The 20853-nt window shown below is 44.1% G+C and overlaps 1 protein-coding gene across 1 annotated transcript; it reads right to left on the bottom strand.

Moving 5' to 3' along the window:
• Positions 1-10348: 10348 nt before the first annotated feature.
• On the bottom strand, positions 10349-14850 carry LOC112265874 (protein FAM8A1). The gene is made up of 5 exons (XM_024443412.2): positions 14330-14850; positions 13728-13848; positions 13461-13584; positions 12160-12299; positions 10349-11769 (listed from the first exon to the last, which is right to left on the bottom strand). Exons 1-5 carry the CDS (start codon positions 14745-14747, stop codon positions 11625-11627), a joined length of 948 nt encoding a protein of 315 aa, XP_024299180.1. The 5' UTR covers positions 14748-14850; the 3' UTR covers positions 10349-11624.
• Positions 14851-20853: the final 6003 nt, after the last annotated feature.

Raw genomic sequence — 20853 nt, 5'->3', positions numbered from 1 at the left:
TGAATGACTTTCAACTCTGTCATAACTACACTATATATACAAAAGTATGTGGACACCCCTTCAAATGAGTGGATTTGGCTATTTCAGCAACACCGGTTGCTGACTTGTGTGTAAAATCAAGCACATCCATGCAATCTCCATAGACAAACATTGGCAGTAGAATGGCCTTACTGAAGAGCTCAGTGACTTTCAACATGGCACCGTCATAGGATCTCACCTTTCGAAAAAGTTAGTTTGTCAAATATCTGCACTGCTAGAGCTGCCCCGGTCAACTGTAAGTGCTGTTATTGTGAAGTGGAAACATCTAGGAGCAACAACGGCTCAGCCGTGAAGTGGTAGAACACACAAGCTCACAGAACGTCAGTAAAGTCAGTATGTAAGAATGGGACTGCCGAGTAGGTTCCAAACAGCCTCTGGAAGCAGCGTTAGCTGCTTTGTCGGGAGTTTCAAGAAATGGGTTTCCATGGCCAAGCAGCCGCACACAAGCCTAAGATCACCATGCGCAAATGCCAAGTATTGACTGGGGTGGTGTAACGCACACCGCCATTGGACTCCGGAGCAGGGAAAACGTGTTCTCTGGAGTGATAAATCACGCTTCACCATCTGGCAGTCCAACAGACGAATATGGGTTTGGAGAATGCCAGGAGAACGCTGCCTGCCCTAATGCATAGTGCCAACTGTAAAGTTTAGTGGAGGAGGAATAATGGTCCGGGGCTGTTTTTCATGGTTCGGTCTAGGCCACTTAGTTCCAGTGAAGGGAAATCTTAACACTACAGCATACAATGTAATTCTAGACGATTCTGTGCTTCCAACTTTGTGGCAATAGTTTGGGGAAGGCCTTTTCCTGTTTCAGCATGACAATGCCACCGTGCAAAAAAAACGATGTCAATACAGAAATGGTTTGTCGAGATCGGTGTGGAAGAACTTGACTAGAATGCACAGAGCCCTGACCTCAACCCCATCAAACACCTTTGGGAAGAATTGGAACACCGTCTGTGAGCCAGGCCTTATCGCCAAACATCAGTGCCTGACCTCACTAATGCTCTTGTGGCTGAATGGTAGCAAGTCTCCACAGAAATGTTCCAACATCTAGTGGAAAGCCTTCATAGAAGAGTGGAGGCTGTTATAGCAGCAAAGGGGGGACCAACTCCATAGTAATGTCCATGATTTTCGACATTGCAGGAATATGGAACGAGGCAATAGGACATTCTAGCTTTTATAGTTTTTGTGGACATTTGGTTTCCAAAGTCTCTCTTTCGGTTTGGTATACTTTTTAAGATGCTCTGTTCCTATAATATTTTTGCCTCCCTCTTGGCTACTCTCTCACACTTTCTCACCATCTCTGTCAGCTGCGAAAGATAGGCATACTGTAGGGCTAGACAAACACAAAGACAGTAAGTCAGAAAGACAGACATGTGTTACAGACAGACAGACTGCCCTACGATCCCTCCCAGCTGTAGTCAATAGGAATGCAGCCAGCCAGCCCAAAGCAGAGTTATGAGATAGAGGTAGTATAATGGAGTTGGTTGCGTGCGGACCTGAGAGAGTCTGAATTCCCTGCCTTATTCAAACAGCTGACAGACAAGCTATGGCAAACTCAACGATCTTACTCTGCCATTTTATGACCGCAGCAGAACACAAAAATCAACTGTTGCTCCCTTCATCTGAGACCAGTGCACCTCTTCACCCCTTCATAACCAGTCTTGAACTCCTTCTCACAGGCCTTTAACATTAAGGAGAGAGGAACAGGCTATGAGTCATTCAAAGGAGGGGTTTTAGGGGTTTCTCTGTAAAATAGCACATGTTTCGCTGGGAGAAAAACTGTCATTTGTTGGATCTTAAAGGGATACTTTTGGATGTTGGCAATGAGACCTTTTATCTACTTCCCCAGTTAGATTAACTCGTGGAGACTATTTTTATGTCCCTGCTTGCAGCTTGAAGGAAGTTGATAACTAGCATGAGCACAATAACTGAAATTCTATGGGTATCTGCTAGAAAGTTCTCCTGAAACACGGTGATCAAATGAAGATCCTGTAGTTGCTTAGGTTGCTGCTCTACCCTTAAATGCAGGTTTTGTCTGTTCTTTTATGTCATCAAGTTGGTGTTGTAGCAAGCACAAGTGGTTCCTGGAGACAGTTGGTGTTGTAGCAAGCACAAGTGGTTCCTGGAGACAGTTGGTGTTGTAGCAAGCACAAGTGGTTCCTGGAGACAGTTGGTGTTGTAGCAAGCACAAGTGGTTCCTGGAGACAGTTGGTGTTGTAGCAAGCACAAGTGGTTCCTGGAGACAGTTGGTGTTGTAGCAAGCACAAGTGGTTCCTGGAGACAGTTGGTGTTGTAGCAAGCACAAGTGGTTCCTGAAGACAGTTGGTGTTGTAGCAAGCACAAGTGGTTCCTGGAGACAGTTGGTGTTGTAGCAAGCACAAGTGGTTCCTGGAGACAGTTGATGTTGTAGCAAGCACAAGTGGTTCCTGGAGACAGTTGATGTTGTAGCAAGCACAAGTGGTTCCTGGAGACAGTTGGTGTTGTAGCAAGCACAAGTGGTTCCTGGAGACAGTTGGTGTTGTAGCAAGCACAAGTGGTTCCTGGAGACAGTTGGTGTCACCTTCAGCATGTCATAAATGGCTGGTGAATAAACTTTATAAACCTTTTTAACACCAGACAGAATAAAACAAGCCTGTCACATACTGACCGGGAGGTCAAGGAGTTCAACATGATCAACTTTCCTACCATTGTTTTCTCATCTCAGTATAATGTAACACCATAACTCTACTAACTCATAGCATACTACTACTAATGACTATAGTGAAGAAGACAATGCTACAGTATGAAGAGGATATTAGACTAGTCTTGACAGCCATGTTATGAAGAATGAGGCCCCCTGCTGGGATTCAAGAGAATTACAGAAATACCTCTCCTGCCGCAGCTTTTGGGCAGACAGCATTTTCCCAGCTGTGGCGTTTCAGGATCCATGCTACTGTAGGCCTCTAACCCGACCTGATAGTTGTCCTCATTGGGCCAATAACAGGTAGGTAAAGAGAGACGGATGTACAGTACACTGACTGCAAACACAGACGCACAGATTAGGAGGAGGTCATACACAGAACTACATGTACCTGCCAGCCAAGTCTTCTGACCTCACTTAGCCTGGCACCAGACATTGGGAAGCCTGTTGTTACATTACAGAGGAACAGTACTGTTTGGGAAGCCTGTTGTTACAGTACAGAGGAACAGTACTGTTTGGGAAGCCTGTTGTTACATTACAGAGGAACAGTACTGTTTGGGAAGCCTGTTGTTACATTACAGAGGAACAGTACTGTTTGGGAAGCCTGTTGTTACATTACAGAGGAACAGTACTGTTTGGGAAGCCTGTTGTTACAGTACAGAGGAACAGTACTGTTTGGGAAGCCTGTTGTTACATTACAGAGGAACAGTACTGTTTGGGAAGCCTGTTGTTACATTACAGAGGAACAGTACTGTTTGGGAAGCCTGTTGTTACATTACAGAGGAACAGTACTGTTTGGGAAGCCTTTGTTACATTACAGAGGAACAGTACTGTTTGGGAAGCCTGTTGTTACAGTACAGAGGAACAGTACTGTTTGGGAAGCCTGTTGTTACATTACAGAGGAACAGTACTGTTTGGGAAGCCTGTTGTTACATTACAGAGGAACAGTACTGTTTGGGAAGCCTGTTGTTACATTACAGAGGAACAGTACTGTTTGGGAAGCCTGTTGTTACATTACAGAGGAACAGTACTGTTTGGGAAGCCTGTTGTTACATTACAGAGGAACAGTACTGTTTGGGAAGCCTGTTGTTACATTACAGAGGAACAGTACTGTTTGGGAAGCCTGTTGTTACATTACAGAGGAACAGTACTGTTTGGGAAGCCTGTTGTTACATTACAGAGGAACAGTACTGTTTGGGAAGCCTGTTGTTACATTACAGAGGAACAGTACTGTTTGGGAAGCCTGTTGTTACATTACAGAGGAACAGTACTGTTTGGGAAGCCTGTTGTTACATTACAGAGGAACAGTACTGTTTGGGAAGCCTGTTGTTACATTACAGAGGAACAGTACTGTTTGGGAAGCCTGTTGTTACATTACAGAGGAACAGTACTGTTTGGGAAGCCTGTTGTTACATTACAGAGGAACAGTACTGTTTGGGAAGCCTGTTGTTACATTACAGAGGAACAGTACTGTTTGGGAAGCCTGTTGTTACATTACAGAGGAACAGTACTGTTTGGGAAGCCTGTTGTTACATTACAGAGGAACAGTACTGTTTGGGAAGCCTGTTGTTACATTACAGAGGAACAGTACTGTTTGGGAAGCCTGTTGTTACATTACAGAGGAACAGTACTGTTTGGGAAGCCTGTTGTTACATTACAGAGGAACAGTACTGTTTGGGAAGCCTGTTACAGTACAGAGGAACAGTACTGTTTGGGAAGCCTGTTGTTACATTACAGAGGAACAGTACTGTTTGGGAAGCATGTTGTTACATTACAGAGGAACAGTACTGTTTGGGAAGCCTGTTGTTACATTACAGAGGAACAGTACTGTTTGGGAAGCCTGTTACAGTACAAAGCAACAGTGCTGTTTGGGAAGCCTGTTGTTACATTACGGAGGAACAGTACTGTTTGGGAAGCCTGTTGTTACATTACAGAGGAACAGTACTGTTTGGGAAGCCTGTTGTTACATTACAGAGGAACAGTACTGTTTGGGAAGCCTGTTGTTACATTACAGAGGAACAGTACTGTTTGGGAAGCCTGTTGTTACATTACAGAGGAACAGTACTGTTTGGGAAGCCTGTTACAGTACAAAGCAACAGTGCTGTTTGGGAAGCCTGTTGTTACATTACGGAGGAACAGTACTGTTTGGGAAGCCTGTTGTTACATTACAGAGGAACAGTACTGTTTGGGAAGCCTGTTGTTACATTACAGAGGAACAGTACTGTTTGGGAAGCCTGTTGTTACATTACAGAGGAACAGTACTGTTTGGGAAGCCTGTTGTTACATTACAGAACAGTACTGAAGCCTGTTGTTACATTACAGAGGAACAGTACTGTTTGGGAAGCCTGTTGTTACATTACAGAGGAACAGTACTGTTTGGGAAGCCTGTTGTTACATTACAGAGGAACAGTACTGTTTGGGAAGCCTGTTGTTACAGTACAGAGGAACAGTACTGTTTGGGAAGCCTGTTGTTACATTACAGAGGAACAGTACTGTTTGGGAAGCCTGTTGTTACATTACAGAGGAACAGTACTGTTTGGGAAGCCTGTTGTTACAGTACAGAAACAGTACTGTTTGGGAAGCCTGTTGTTACATTACAGAGGAACAGTACTGTTTGGGAAGCCTGTTGTTACAGAGGAACAGTACTGTTTGGGAAGCCTGTTGTTACATTACAGAGGAACAGTACTGTTTGGGAAGCCTGTTGTTACATGAGGAACAGTACTGTTTGGGAAGCCTGTTGTTACATTACAGAGGAACAGTACTGTTTGGGAAGCCTGTTGTTAGGAACAGTACTGTTTGGGAAGCCTGTTGTTACATTACAGAGGAACAGTACTGTTTGGGAAGCCTGTTGTTACATTACAGAGGAACAGTACTGTTTGGGAAGCCTGTTACAGTACAAAGCAACAGTGCTGTTTGGGAAGCCTGTTGTTACATTACGGAGGAACAGTACTGTTTGGGAAGCCTGTTGTTACATTACAGAGGAACAGTACTGTTTGAGAAGCCTGTTGTTACATTACAGAGGAACAGTACTGTTTGGGAAGCCTGTTGTTACATTACAGAGGAACAGTACTGTTTGGGAAGCCTGTTGTTACATTACAAAGGAACAGTACTGTTTGGGAAGCCTGTTGTTACAGTACAAAGGAACAGTACTGTTTGGGAAGCCTGTTGTTACAGTACAAAGGAACAGTACTGTTTGCTCACACGTTCTGACTTCCAGGATTAACTCAGGTAAAGATCAGTGTTACCTTACAACGCAATGGTTGTGTGTTCAAATCCCACAGTGATCACATAGACACACAAAAAATGTGTGCACTCACTGCACTGTAAGTTGCTTTGGATAAAATTGTCTGCTAAGGGGTCTATAGATCATTTTTATTACTGTCATGTGACTTGCCATGTTTGTTGCCCTTATTGAAAAGTCTCTCGCCAATGTTTCATGACTCAAACTTCTACATTACAAGCTGTGCATCGGTGTACATAGGAGACTCATTAAGAGATATCAAACAGAACAAAAGAGGGCAAATGCCATGGTGTCTGTCTGCCTCTCTCCTGACAGAACAACAATTACAGCTATTGAAGAACAGAGAGAACGGAGATAGTGTGTCTGCGCCAGAGCCCATAGAGAGAAGCTGCTGAACTGTACTGGGCTCTTCTTGTATAAGAACTGCTCTTGAGCTTTGGTGAGACTCTATGAATTTTAATCGAGTTATGCTGGGTATTCCATAGCCTCCAGTCCCTCTGGTGAGAGATCTGAAAGAATTTCCAAGCACGGTCTCCCTCTCTCTGACTCTCCCTCTCTCTGTGCCCCCTCTCTCCACATTGTATTAGATACACTTGGGCATAATTATTACTAAGCCTTTCTCAGTTCTTTGGCGTAGAGGACAACTTTCTCCTCCCAGCAACAAATTTGCTAGTAAGATACCTCATCACAGCAGTGAACCCTTTACACATAGCTAGCACAATAAGCTATAATATGTTCATATAACTATCCAATTTCTCTAGCTTATGTTCTGTGTGAGACATTGTGGATACATGCATTGAGCCTTGCTAAACGCAGCTGGCAAAGGAATGCAATGGACAAAAGCACCAGCTTAGTGGGATACACACACACGCAAACACACACACACAATGAGTCACTTGATACTGTCCTTGTCACCCTGCTGTCTCCTTGACCTACATATTTCAGCTGGGGGAAATATTTCATTACACTCATTCAGTCCCAGAGAAAAGAGAGTTGAGTTTTGGGCTTTGCACTGAAGGACGTATCACAATGCCAGCATCTGCTTGAGGACTGACAGAGAGAGGGGTAGAGAGACCGTGAGGAAGAGAGAGACAGAGAAAGAGAGCGACAATGCCCCTGAAAGCCAAGCCAGCAGTGATGATTTATAGCTTTTGCTTCATTTGTGCACATGGAGAGAGAGATAATGATGTGTGGAGACTAGTGATAACTAATGCATAAGAATTAATGGAGATGCTATTTAGGGAACTGACACAGCTATACAGATCTATAAAGAAAGGGAGAGAGCAGGCAGGCCAATGGTCTCTAACTGAAAAGCAGTGAGACAAAAACACCCACGGAAATCCTAATTTATGTGGTTCAGAATGATTGCAGGTTAAGATTCAAATGGATAGTTCACCCAAATTACAAAATTACTCAGGAAGGAAAGCAACATTTCGTTTTATAATTTGGATTAACTATCCCTTTAAGGAAAGTAAACCTAGAGTTTGACCAAAACAAAATTCAACTAGAACAAACAATGGTCGATCTCATGGAAACCAACAGACAAACTTCCTTCCCACCTCTCCTTATACTTGCTATTTTCACGTTAGTAGACTCGTTATTTCCCCTTCCTCAACACCTCGTTTGCCTGCGAGTGCTCTTAATTGGCTATATCAGCACATTCATTCACTACAACTGTACATCATTTTACACATTTCAATTAGCTCAGCATTCTAAGTGAACAAAATACTCTAATGAGTACAAAAATGATAAACTATATTATTCATCGTAAAGTGGTGTATTTTCTGCCTAACAACAACTTGTTGCTGTGATATAATAGAGCAAACAGTGAATGTGCACCACGTTTAGGATAACCTTAACACTATCCCATGGCTGTTGGCAAAACCCTAAATAATCTTTTCACTACAACACAGGTCTAAGACCAATGCCATAAGGCCTGACTCAGCAGAGAGCAAAGGATGTCCTAGGATGAGAAGGAATGCCTGCAGTGTAGTCAACTGCATATGTTTTAGTCCAGTGCATTTTCAGGACAGAGGCTGTGTTAGTTTGTGTCATCCAGGTTGAAGGGAGGGACAGACACAGTCAGACAGTTGGCATGTGGCTGCCAGATCAATGTTAGAGCCAGCCAGACAGCCACTGAGTCTCCAGTACAGTAACCCATCTATTCAAATAGAAGGTACTGTATGCATGTCATCTGTCACAGAATGTACAGCACATCAAAACACATATGCTCTCACTGCTGGTTATGACATGATCATCATTAAAACGAGCCATTCAGCATTAGCCTGCTGTGTCATCAGCCAGCCAAAAGGAAGTGAGAGGGAGAGAGACAAAGAGGGGGGAAGGGAGACAGAGACACATCATTACAACACTGTAAATAGACATAATCTGAAGTTTTATCTCTTTATTCTTTTGGAACTTTTGTGTGTGTAATGTTTACTGTTATTGACGGAGCGAGAGACAGAGAGTCACAGACAGAGAGACACAGACAGAGAGACACAGACAGAGAGACACAGACTGAGAGACACAGACAGAGAGTCAGACAGAGAGACACAGACAGAGAGTCAGACAGAGACACAGACACAGACAGAGTCAGACAGAGAGACACAGACACAGACAGAGAGACACAGACAGAGAGTCAGACAGAGACAGACAGAGAGACACAGACAGAGAGACAGACAGACACAGAGTCAGACAGAGAGACACAGACAGAGAGAGACAGAGAGACACAGACAGAGTCAGACAGAGAGACACAGACAGAGACAGACAGAGAGTAAGACAGAGAGACACAGACAGAGTCAGAGACAGAGAGACAGACAGAGAGACACAGACAGAGAGTAAGACAGAGAGACACAGACAGAGAGTCAGACAGAGACACAGAGAGTCAGACAGAGAGACACAGACACAGACAGAGAGTCAGACAGAGAGTCAGACAGAGACACAGACAGAGACACAGACAGAGAGACACAGACAGAGAGTCAGACAGAGAGACACAGACAGAGAGTCAGACAGAGACAGACAGAGAGACACAGACAGAGTCAGACAGAGAGACACAGAGTCAGACAGAGAGACAGACAGAGAGAGACAGAGAGTCACAGACAGAGTCACAGACAGTCACAGACAGAGAGACACAGACAGAGAGTAAGACAGAGAGTCAGACAGAGACACAGAGAGTCAGACAGAGAGACACAGACACAGACAGAGAGACACAGACAGAGAGTCAGACAGAGAGTCAGACAGAGAGACACAGACAGAGACACAGACAGAGTCAGACAGAGACACAGACAGAGAGAGACAGAGTCACAGACAGAGTCACAGACAGAGAGACACAGACAGAGAGTCAGACAGAGAGTAAGAGAGAGACACAGACAGAGAGTCAGACAGAGACACAGAGTCAGACAGAGAGACACAGACAGAGTCAGACAGAGAGACACAGACAGAGACACAGACAGAGAGTCAGACAGAGAGTCAGACAGAGACACAGACAGAGAGTCAGACAGAGAGTCAGACAGAGAGTCAGTACATTGTTTCTTTCTCTCAGACAAGTCACCAGAAAAGACAGCAAAGGAATTTGATGACTGACTACTAGTTTAGAGCATGTGATGAGTGTGCGTGACTGAGTGTGTGAGATCTGAGTGTGTCTGTGTCACTGAGTTCAAGTGGAAAGGAATCCATGGAAAAACATGGTTGTTTATTGTTGACTAGTGTGAGTGTATCCTCAGTCGACCCCGCTCTACACTGTTCTAGTCATTCATTCCATCCAACTGGAGTTTATTAGCAGGAATTTCCCTGGACATACTGGCCTACAGGGCACTACTGGAGAATAGGAGAGGGGGGAGCAGAGGAAATTGATGGTGCTTTTCCACTGAAACTTACCCCCACACTAGGGTGTCGTCAGTGTTTAATGTTAATGTACCTCTAGTGTTATTGTGCTTCCATCAGGAGTGTGACACTGAAGACTTGTGGTGAGCAGAATCAACAGTACGTGCATCATTCAGGACTGTTGCTTTGTCACACAGTGTTAAAGTCCACAATTGGCCATTGTTATGTAAATGAAAAGGACCCAGGGCCTTGCCTTGGCTCCAGGTTAGAGCAGGTCCACCGGAACACGGATGCAGAGAAACATTGATGCTGGCCTGTGTAGATGAAAATAGAAAAGACAGAGCCTTTTGGGTTAAACACTGGGGTTAATCCTCAAATGTGGTATAATGTGCTTGGAAGACGAGAGGAAGCCTTGCATGAAGTCAAAAGTGATATTTGCTGTTTAGTTTTCTACCTCCCCCCTGTGGTTAAACATTGTAACTGTTTTGAGTGTTTCACTACAGTGTGGTGGTGGTGGTGGTGGTGATTAAGCATGAAACTAACAGACACAATAAAGCCACATATTAATAGACCCATGATACATTTACTATAACAAAATAGTCCTGGACCTGTATTCATATGCTGAACTATAACATGTACCGTGTGTGCATGCTGTCTGAGAGATGTACATAAAGTGTAGTGTGTACAGTAGTGTAAAGAATTACATTGAAAACTCACTTCAGGGTGGTAATTTACACTCGTGCATTTAAGGTTAGCCTGTGTAAGGGATGAATTGTCAAATAGACTACCCTGAGTCATGGTTTGTGAGTCCTGACATAGCAGAGGTGTGCATTCCTGCACACACACACACACACACACACACACACACACACACACACACACACACACACACACACACACAGCCAACCTCACTATTTTTGTGAGGAAGAGTCTGGAATGTCCAGATTCTAATCTGTGATTTGGATCAGAATGACAAATGTCTGAGTCTGGCTCTGGTGAAAAAAGAACTAGACAGTAGAATGCAAACCTGCTGCTGAAAATGTGGCCCAGAAAGACAGACAGCCTCAAGGCAAAATTCAGAGGAGTTCAGTAAATTAAAAAAGACCCAAGTAACAGTTTCTAGTTCCATTTAGACAATGCGGAATGGCCACCGTCACATGGGGTTGCAGGGTAGCCTAGTGGGTAGAGCGTTGGACTAGTAACCGGAAGGTTGCAAGTTCAAACCCCTGAGCTGGCAAGGTACAAATCTGTCATTCTGCCCCTGAACAGGCAGTTAACCCACTGTTCATAGGCCGTCATTGAAAATAAGAATTTGTTCTTAACTGACTTGCCTAGATAAATAAAAGGTAAAAAAAAAAAAAAAAACTTTCATCTTGACCTGGAAAAAGCCCTATATCCATATACAAGTCAGTCTGCATATAAACATCACATACATTAATACAACTTCTCTAACATTCCATTGAAATATTCAGCTGTCAAATTCTATGTGGTAACTAGGGAAAGGTTTAGTAACCATACTTTATGAATGAAGACGATAAAACAACCATGATGTTCTGTTCTGCGGCCTCCCCATGAGACTTCTTTATAACGTTGTAACAAACTCCAATCTGTCCTGAGTGGGTTTCAGTCTGAGGCCTAGTTCTGTATTACAGGCCTTCGGTTCAGTTCTAGAAGCCCAAGGTCTGTTGTGTTCAATAGAGAGAAATGTTTTCATACTTAATGAAACAGGTACCTGAACATGTCCAATAAGAACACAGATTTACATTTTGTGTTGCAAAGTGTTATGCTATGGTGTTTCCCTACTGAACAGGACCCTGTTCAGATCAACTATAGGGTATTTTATCTGGCCCCTCTGCGCTGCACCACGATGGTACCAGCTACAACGTCATAGACAGTCCTGTTGTGTTGGAAGAAGAGGAGGATAATGAAGACGGGGAACAGGAAGGCAATGGAGAAGTTCTTGTTCAACGCCCGCACTGTGGAACTGGGAGGAGGGAGAAAAGATTGAAGTTAGGACTTGACAATAGACAATATTAATTACATAGCAATAACCTAAACATGCAATACCAGGTTAAGATCAGTGGAAAAAGTACCATAAAATGAATTGCTAAAAAAAAAAGAAACAAGGGTTAAATCCCCATTTTCAAAGAATGCTTTTCTCCATTTCAGAGGTATGCTTCACATCTTCATAGCATACTACATAGCTACTGAACTTACAACCACTCATGCTCCAGTGAGCATTTGTGTGGGTTTCATATTCAATGCTCACAGTCAAGTTATCATGGTCACACATTTGCTTACGTAAATGCAGTCATATTTTCATCTGTTTTTAACAGAACTAAACAAGATGTGTCACATGCAATCAGTGACTTACGCTGACAGGGTGACGTTAGATGCCGGTACCACCAGTACCCGGTTAGGTCGGACCAGGACTGAACTGTTACATGTCACGACCCGAAGACCAAGGAGGAACTTCCCTGGGGTGGCACCGCCCGCCCCCCAGATACAGATGATCTGTGAGGAGGAGGAAGGTCAGAGTGACAGTGGAAATATATCATATCAAATATCAAATATTCTTCATAAAGATCAATGCTGATGCAATCCCTACATATCACCATGAGTCATTAACTGTGGTAGGACATGATTCATGTGTTTAGTACTAGCCTTAACCTAGTACTAAACACATACTAGCCTTAACCTAGTACTAAACACATACTAGCCTTAACCTAGTACTAAACACATACTAGCCTTAACCTAGTACTAAACACATACTAGCCTTAACCTTCTCAGGTAGCTACACTGAGACTGCACGATTGTTCTCACTGGAAACTATAGCCTAATCTCAGACTGACAAAAAATCAATACTCAAATACCTTCCTCATAGAAACAGACCAGCTCCCTGTTCACCAGAGATACTGTACCTCACAGATACTGTACCTCACAGATACTGTACCTCATAGAAATACTCACCTCATAGAAACAGACCAGCTCCCTGTACCTCATAGATACTGTACCTCATAGATACAGACCAGCACCCTGTACACCAGAGATACTGTACCTCGTAGAAATACACACCTCATAGAATCAGACCAGTACCCTGTTCACCAGAGATACTGTACCTCATAGAAATACCCACCTCATAGAATCAGACCAGCACCCTGTTGACCAGAGATACTGTACCTCATAGAAAAAGACCAGCACCCTGTTGACCAGAGATACTGTACCTCATAGAAATACCCACCTCATAGAAACACCCACCTCATCGAAACAGACTAGCACCCTGTTGACCAGAGATACTGTACCTCATAGAAATACCCACCTCATAGAAACAGACCAGCACCCTGTTGACACGAGATACTGTACCTCATAGAAATACCCACCTCATAGAAAAAGACCAGCACCCTGTAGACCTGAGATACCGTACCTCATAGACACTGTACCTCATAGATACTGTATCTCATAGAAATACCCACCTCATAGAAAAAGACCAGCACCCTGTAGACCTGAGATACCGTACCTCATAGATACTGTACCTCATAGATACTGTATCTCATAGAAATACACACCTCACAGAAACAGACCAGCACCCTATAGACCTGAGATACTGTACCTCATAGATACTGTACCTCATAGATACTGTACCTCATAGATACTGTACCTCATAGAAATACCCACCTCATAGAAACAGACCAGCACCCTGTAGACCAGAGCTACTGCCATCATCTTCTGCAGGTCCTCCATAGACGTGTTCTCATCTATCTCCTCAACTATGAAGTGGGTGACGAACTTAGTGATGTCCCTGTGGAGTAGAGTAGAGTGGAATACAATAGAATAATCATGGCCTATGATGATGCTGACAATAAATGTTCATTAATGTTATTTCCTTGTATTTTCCCCCTCCAATGGCATGGAAATGATAAAAGGCTAGACTGATTGACTCACTTCATGCCACTAAGGTGCATAATCCACAGGATGATGGTTGCCTTGACACAAAATAAAATAAAGAAGTCCACAGTCTCTGCTAGGAATCTGTGGAGGGGAGAAGGGATGGTGTATTCCCGACCTGAGGGGGAGAAGACAACTTCAGATATTGTACCCAGGTAGATTATGTTGAACTAATTTAGAGAGAATGTGAGCAGACCTACTTTAAACCCCTGACCAATCCATTTAACTTTGTTCAGCCAATTAAGTCAATGCATAGCTGACTTGCCATAGGTCAGGTGGGCTCGAGTGCCGACTTAAAATGTGTTCTATTCAGATCAACAAGGCCTCTGCAGATTGTAAAGATATGCATGAGTAGATAGGTACACATCAGCTGTTTGCTCAAGAAGCTGCACATGTGATCCTGTACAAGCAACTAATTCTAGTAATGAACAAATAAAGGAACGGTGTCTTTGTTTGTTTGACCCGAGTAGGTCTAGATGTATTTGATTGAACTAGTTCGTTGCAACATGATGACACAAAAACAACCTGCTACGCCTAGCGTCAGTCAGTAAGTAAGTGTAAGCCTATAGAGCGATTGTCATCATAGAATTGTAGTGTACCTGCTTGAGGTGCGTTTCCGTTCTGTTGTTGCACTGGCCTTGCATCATGAGGCAGTGTCCCAGCTGTCATCTGCTGCCCTGTCTGAAACCCCGTAGTCGGGGGCGCAGGGAATGGAAATGGGTACCCTATTCCCGGATAGTTGTACCCATATCGGGCATCTAAAGTTGGTTGTCCAGCGGGCCATGGAGTTCCAGTCGGTGCTTGATAGTTTCCAGCTACGGGAAAATTGCACGGGGGAAAAGGAAACGTAGTCAGAGTCATCCAGCTTTGCCAATTTGCATAGCCCCAGTAGTACTGCCACATCCATTCCTGTAACTTTGCGCAGTATTCAGTTGTGGCGTTGACATTTGTTTGCGCTTCTTGGCTCTCCTCGGAACGCGAAGTCGGCCCATTCTCTGTAGTACTGGCTGTGGCCATGGTTAAATCCCTTCTAGATCTCACTTAAATCCCTTAAAACGTCAAATGTCTTTCCCCAGCAGCTAATCTCCTGCTACAGTTACTCATCCTAATTTACTCTGAGTTGGAAGGTTCCATGTTAGGTACAGAAAACAGGGATACCCGGAACAATGATTCCACAAATCTATCCAGTTTGCAAATGCATTAGATGTAAATTATATAAAATAGTTAATAATCGGGTTTTCATTAAACTTTACATTCAATCTAAATAAATATATAATCTTATTATTGGGTAATTACACCAATTACCATCCGATTACACCCCTAGAACAATAGTGGTTTTGACCATGTACTCTTGTTCATGTCAGGTTAAAGGGACAGTCACAAAGGATTTCAGTAACGTTCAAACCAAATATGACGTAGTATTATTTCGAGGAACTCACTTCAAATCTAGATTCCCAATTTATTCATTATTCGTGTCATTATGTCAGTGAGAATATTGATGAGTTATTAGGTTATATCAGTAGCCGTTGACTAGACCTCAATTTTGAGGTTATATCATTAGGCTATAAGTAGATATATTGCTTACTGTTTGGGGTTTTAGGCTGGGTTTCTGTATAGCAATTTGTGACATCGGCTGATATAAAAAAAAAAAAGCTAAATAAATACATTTGATTTGATTGATATACAGTACCAGTCAAAACTTTGGACACACCAACTCATCCAAGGATTTTTCTTTATTTGTACTATTTTCTCCATTAGTGTTTGGGGTTTTAGGCTGGCTTTCTGTATAGCACTTCGTGATATCGGCTGATGTTAAAAAAAAAACTATAAATAAAATATATTTTTTTATGATATACAGAAGCTGGTTGAGAGAATTCCAAGAGTGTGCTAAGCTGTCATCAAAGCAAAGGGTGGCTACTTTGAAGAATCTCAAATATAAAATGTATTTGGATTTGTTTCACACTTTTTTGGTTTCTACATGATTCCATGTGTTATTTCATAGTTTTGATGTCTTCGCTATTATTCTACAATGTAAAAAATAGTAAAATAAAGAAAAACCCTTGAATTAGTAGGTGTGTCCAAACTTTTGACTGGTACTGTACATATAATGTAACTTTTTCATGTTAAGTGAATAGGCCTAGTCCTATAATGTTATTGATCAACAACAAACTAGTATTCCCAGTTAGAGAGAACCAGTTTGAAGTCCTAAAACCTGGAAATGAGCTACATCTACTGCTTTGTGCACTATTGTTTTATTACATAAATGCTTCAAAATTCACACAAAGTGACATTAGCTGATGAAGATTATCTCATAGAACAAAATCTATAAGATCTCCTAAGCCTGTGTTTATTACAGACCTTATCTTCGATTTCTTACATTTCCCTATAGGCTTTGGCCAACGAGCCATAGCTGTTAGCCTCTGTTAGTGCCTACAAAAAGACGCCATTACTATTGCTCTCTAAATAGGCACTACACTGTACATGCAAGCATGGCAGACATACACCACAAGGGAGCAGCAGTGTTTTTCATACATTTGGTAAAACTTTCGATTTTTAGAATTGTGCAGTTTTCCAACTGCTTTAGCTTCAGCCAAGCTCTTGACATATTTCCATCTTTCAAAGTTAACCCATACTGTAACTATCAGACCAAGATAATTTACCGTCGATACCTAGGCCTATATGTTCTGTAGTTTATGTTTTTCTAAGATACATAATAGCATGAGATATAGATAGAATTAGACTACGTTCTAATGGCAATTAGGCTACCACTAGGTATTGGTATTGTTTTGGTATTTTGTAGGATCCCGATTAGCTGTTGCGAAATATGATATAATACAGAATATTAACCCATAAAGATCTAAGCCCAGGGATGGGGTGTTATACTATGCTATATGGAATTGTTTTAAGGTCACACCATGGACAATTTAGCTATTTGATTTGGCATTTTAAGACCCCTTGAAGTATCCCAGAAATATATAGAAAAAATTTGGGCCTTACTGCTATTAGCCCATACAAATGTATTGAATAAGAGATTCACTACATGGAACAACAGATAGTCAGCCCCCCCTAAACATCAAAATGAACTTTGTTCTGAAGTGTCTGTCCTGTATCTGAGAGATATAAGAAAGATCAGGAAACATGTGTACTTTTTTTGGGGCATATATTTAACCCCTGATTTTTGGAACAAAACAGTCTCCACATACCTTACTGCATTTGGAAGTATTCAGACCCCTTGACTTTTTCCACATTTTGTTACCTTACAGCCTTACTCTAAAATTGATTACATTTTTCCTCATCAATCTACACACAATACCCCATGATGACAAAGCAAAAACTTTTTTTTTTAATTTTTTGCTAATTTATTAAAAAGAAAACTTAAATATCACATTTACAGAAGTATTCAGACCCTTTACTCAATTCTTTGTTGAAGCACCTTGGCAGCGATTACAGCATTGACTATTCTTGGGTATGAAGCTACAAGCTTGGCACACCTGTATTTGGGGAGTTTCTCCTATTCTTCTCTGCAGATCCTCTCAAGCTCTGTCAGGTTGGATGGGGAGAGTTGCTGCACAGCTATTTTCAGGTCTCTCCAGAGTCTCTTTGCATTGATCTTGATTAGTCTCCCAGTCCCTGCCGATGAAAAACATCCCCACAGCATGATGCTGCCAGCACCATGCTTCACTGTAGGGATGGTGCCAGGTTTCCTCATGGTCTGAGAGTTTTTGGGTGCCTTATGGCAAACTCCAAGCGGGCTGTCATGTGCCTTTTACTGAGGAGTGGCTTCCATCTGGCCACTCTACAATAAAGACCTGATTGAAAAGTTGTGCTAGTGTATTTTTACAGTATTTTTCTCTGTTTTCCTCTCTCTGTCTTATCTCACACTCTTCCCCATCTCTCTCCCCCTCCCTCTCTCCCCCCGTCCCCCTTAACATCTCTCTCCCCATTCCCCCCTTAGCCTCTCTCTCCCCGTCCTCCCTTACCCTCTCTCTGTATCTCTCTCTCTCTGTATCTCTCTCTCTCTTCTATCCAGGAGGGGTGTATTTGCTGACTGGACTGCACTGGGCTGGGTAGGCAGGTCTGGGGTTGTGAGTAAGGTCTGGCTGACCTTAATGACTGTGCTGGCTGGCTGAATGGAGCCAGTCAGGCGGACAGAGATTGGACGACCATGAGGTTGACAACTACTGACAGACCTATAGGGTGACTGGTTCAAAAATAATCGGCCGCAAATAAAAGCCTAGTCCCGCTAATGCTGACTTCCATGGAACCCACCAACATGGGGGGATTACAGATTGGGTTGGGTTTAGTAGGTGTGTGTGTATGTGTTTGTGTGTGTGTGTGTGTCTCTCAATGTGTCGATGTGTGTCTAAGTGGGTATGCGACTGTTTGTGTGGTTGAATAGTCTAGCTTCAGCTGTATCTGTCACTGATGTTATCATACAGTGAACGGGGATACCTAGTCAGTTGCACAATTGAATACATTCAAACAAAATGTGCCTTCCACATTTAACCCAACCCCTCTGAATCAGTGGGCACTCACTACTACGACTGCAACTGTATGTAGCCTGTCATGTGTGTCTTACACACCTATGAAGCCCTTTAAAGGCAAAGTGGTTTACTGACCAGGCAGACAATATAGAGGCCCTGAGGGCCTAAGCTCTTTCCCTTTAATGTCACGATTCCTAGACAGGAGCAGGTTCTACAAGTATGTGCCTGTCAAAACATATCACTAGAGAGCAGGATGTGATTTCTAGACATTGAACCTGATACCTGTACGTGTGTGTGTGTGAGTCTGTATGTGCATGTGTTTGTACGTGTGTACGTCTGTCTGTCCGTTTGCCTGTGTGTATGCGCGTCCGTGTGTGTGTGTGTGTATGTATGTGTGTGTAAACTTTGTAGCTTGTTGTGTCAACATACGTAGGCTGTTCAGTGACCTGACAGACTGATGGGACAGACAGCATCATCTGTCCTGGTGTGACCTCGCTGCATCAACATCGTAAATGGCTGACAGGTGACCTTTTATCCCATATAAGGGGAGAGGAAGAATGCTATGGGTGCAAATGGTTCCCATGATGTCCTTTACAAAAGAAATTGTTCAACATATTCGGCAGGAAATAGGAGACAAAGGTTTGTGAAACATGGGTTTGATCCTGGATACATGAAAAGTGGGATGAATACAGAGGGAACTGGGCAACAGAAGACGAACAGCAGAGGGGCTAATGATCTTGGTGATGGGGAAAGGGCCGATAAACCAGGGGGAAAGTTTGCGGGACTCCATCCGGAGTGGCAGATCTCGGGTGGACAGCCATACCCTCTGCCCGAGACGATATCGGGGAGCAGGGGTCCGGTGGCAGTCCATTTGCGTCGATACCTGGAAGTGGTCTTGATAAGGCTCTCTTCCAGGTACGACGACAGCGGCGGACAAACATCTGGGTAGAGGGTATGCCTACCTCTTGCTCCAGGAAGAGCGGGGGCTGATAACCCAGGGAACAGTCAAAGGGCGGGAGACCCGTGGCAGAGCAAGGAAGGGTGTTGTGGGCATTTTCGACCCACACTAGTTGCTGGCTCCAGGTGGTGGGATTGGCGGAGACCAGGCAGCGAAGAGTCGTCTCCAGGTCTGGCCGTTGGACTGGGGGTGGAATCAGGAGGACAGGCTGGCAGACCCCCCAACGAGCGTGCAGAACGCCTCCCAGAACTGGGACGAGAACTGAGGACCCCGGTCGGAGACCATGTCCACTGGTAGTCCATGGATCCGAAAGACGTGCTGCACCATGATTTGGGCCGTTTCTTTGGCAGAGGGTAGTTTGGGGAGAGGAATGAAGTTGGAAACTTTGGAAAACCGGTCTACTACTGTCAGGATGGCGGTGTTGCCATCAGACAGGGGGAGACCCGTGACAAAGTCCAGGGATATGTGAGACCAGGGACGGTGAGGAACAGGCAGAGGTTGAGGGAGACCAGCCGTAGCTTGCCAGGGAGATTGTGCAAGCGGCGCCGAATGTGGAGACGTCAGGAACCAAGGTAGGCCACCTAAAGCGTTGTCGCACAAAGACCAGGGTCCGACGGGAGCCTGCGTTAGGCAAGTTTGGAGGAGTGGGCAGCTCCAGGACCAAGGAGTGGACAGTGTCAGGAACAAACATTATGTTATCTGCCCCCCCCTGGGTTCGGCTGGGAACGCTGCACATCATCAACCTGCTTCCCTATTCCTATGAGAGGGAGAAGTTGAACCGGGTGAAAAGCAGGGCCCAACATAGTTTGCCTGAGACGCTTGGCGGTGCGGAGATATTCCAGGTTCTTGTGGTCTGTCCACACAATAGACGGATGTTCCGCCCCCTTCTGCCAGTGCCTCCACTCCTCCAACGCCATCTTCACTGTGAGAAGCTCCAGATTCCACAAATCGTAGTTCCTCTCCATGGTGTTGAGGTGATGGGAGAAGAGGGTGCAGGGATGTAGCTTCAGGTCCAGAGCAGAACGCTGGGACAGGACAGCCCCCACTCCGACATCCAAAGCATCAGCCTTCACCACGAACTTGCAGGACGGGTCAGAATGAACCAAGATGGGAGCTGTGGTGAAACAGTGTGTGAGATCCGGGAACGCCCGGTCAGCAGCTGGGGACCACATGAACGGCCCCTTGGGAGAAGTGAGTGCAGACAGGGGGGAAGCCAGGGTGCTGTAACCCCAGATAAAGCCACGATAAAAGTTGGCGAATCCCAGGAAATGTTGCAGTTGCAATCTGGACGTAGGCTGGGGCCAATCCACCACCGCTCTCACCTTCCTGGGATCTATCTGTACACTCCCTGCAGCAATGATGTAACCCAGGAAGGGGATGGTGGAGCGATGGAATTCGCACTTCTCTGCTTTCACAAAAAGCTGGTTCTACAGGAGGTGTTGGAGAACCTGTCAGATGTGGAGCATGTGTTCTTGGGCGGAGTGGGAGAAAACGAGGATGTCCTCAAGGTAGACGAAGATGAACCGGTTCAACATGTCGTGGAGAACATCATTCACCAGAGCCTGGAACATAGCAGGGGCATTGGTAAGGCCAAATAGCATGACCAGATACTCGTAGTGACCACTGGCCCTGTTGAAGGCAGTCTTCAACTCATCCCCTTCCCGTATCCACACCAGGTGGT

The sequence above is a fragment of the Oncorhynchus tshawytscha genome, linkage group LG13, assembly GCF_018296145.1.
Source record: "Oncorhynchus tshawytscha isolate Ot180627B linkage group LG13, Otsh_v2.0, whole genome shotgun sequence".
Classification (NCBI taxonomy): domain Eukaryota; kingdom Metazoa; phylum Chordata; class Actinopteri; order Salmoniformes; family Salmonidae; genus Oncorhynchus; species Oncorhynchus tshawytscha.
The sequence above is the reverse complement of the archived record's forward strand: the minus strand, read 5'-3'. Positions and strand labels throughout refer to the sequence as shown.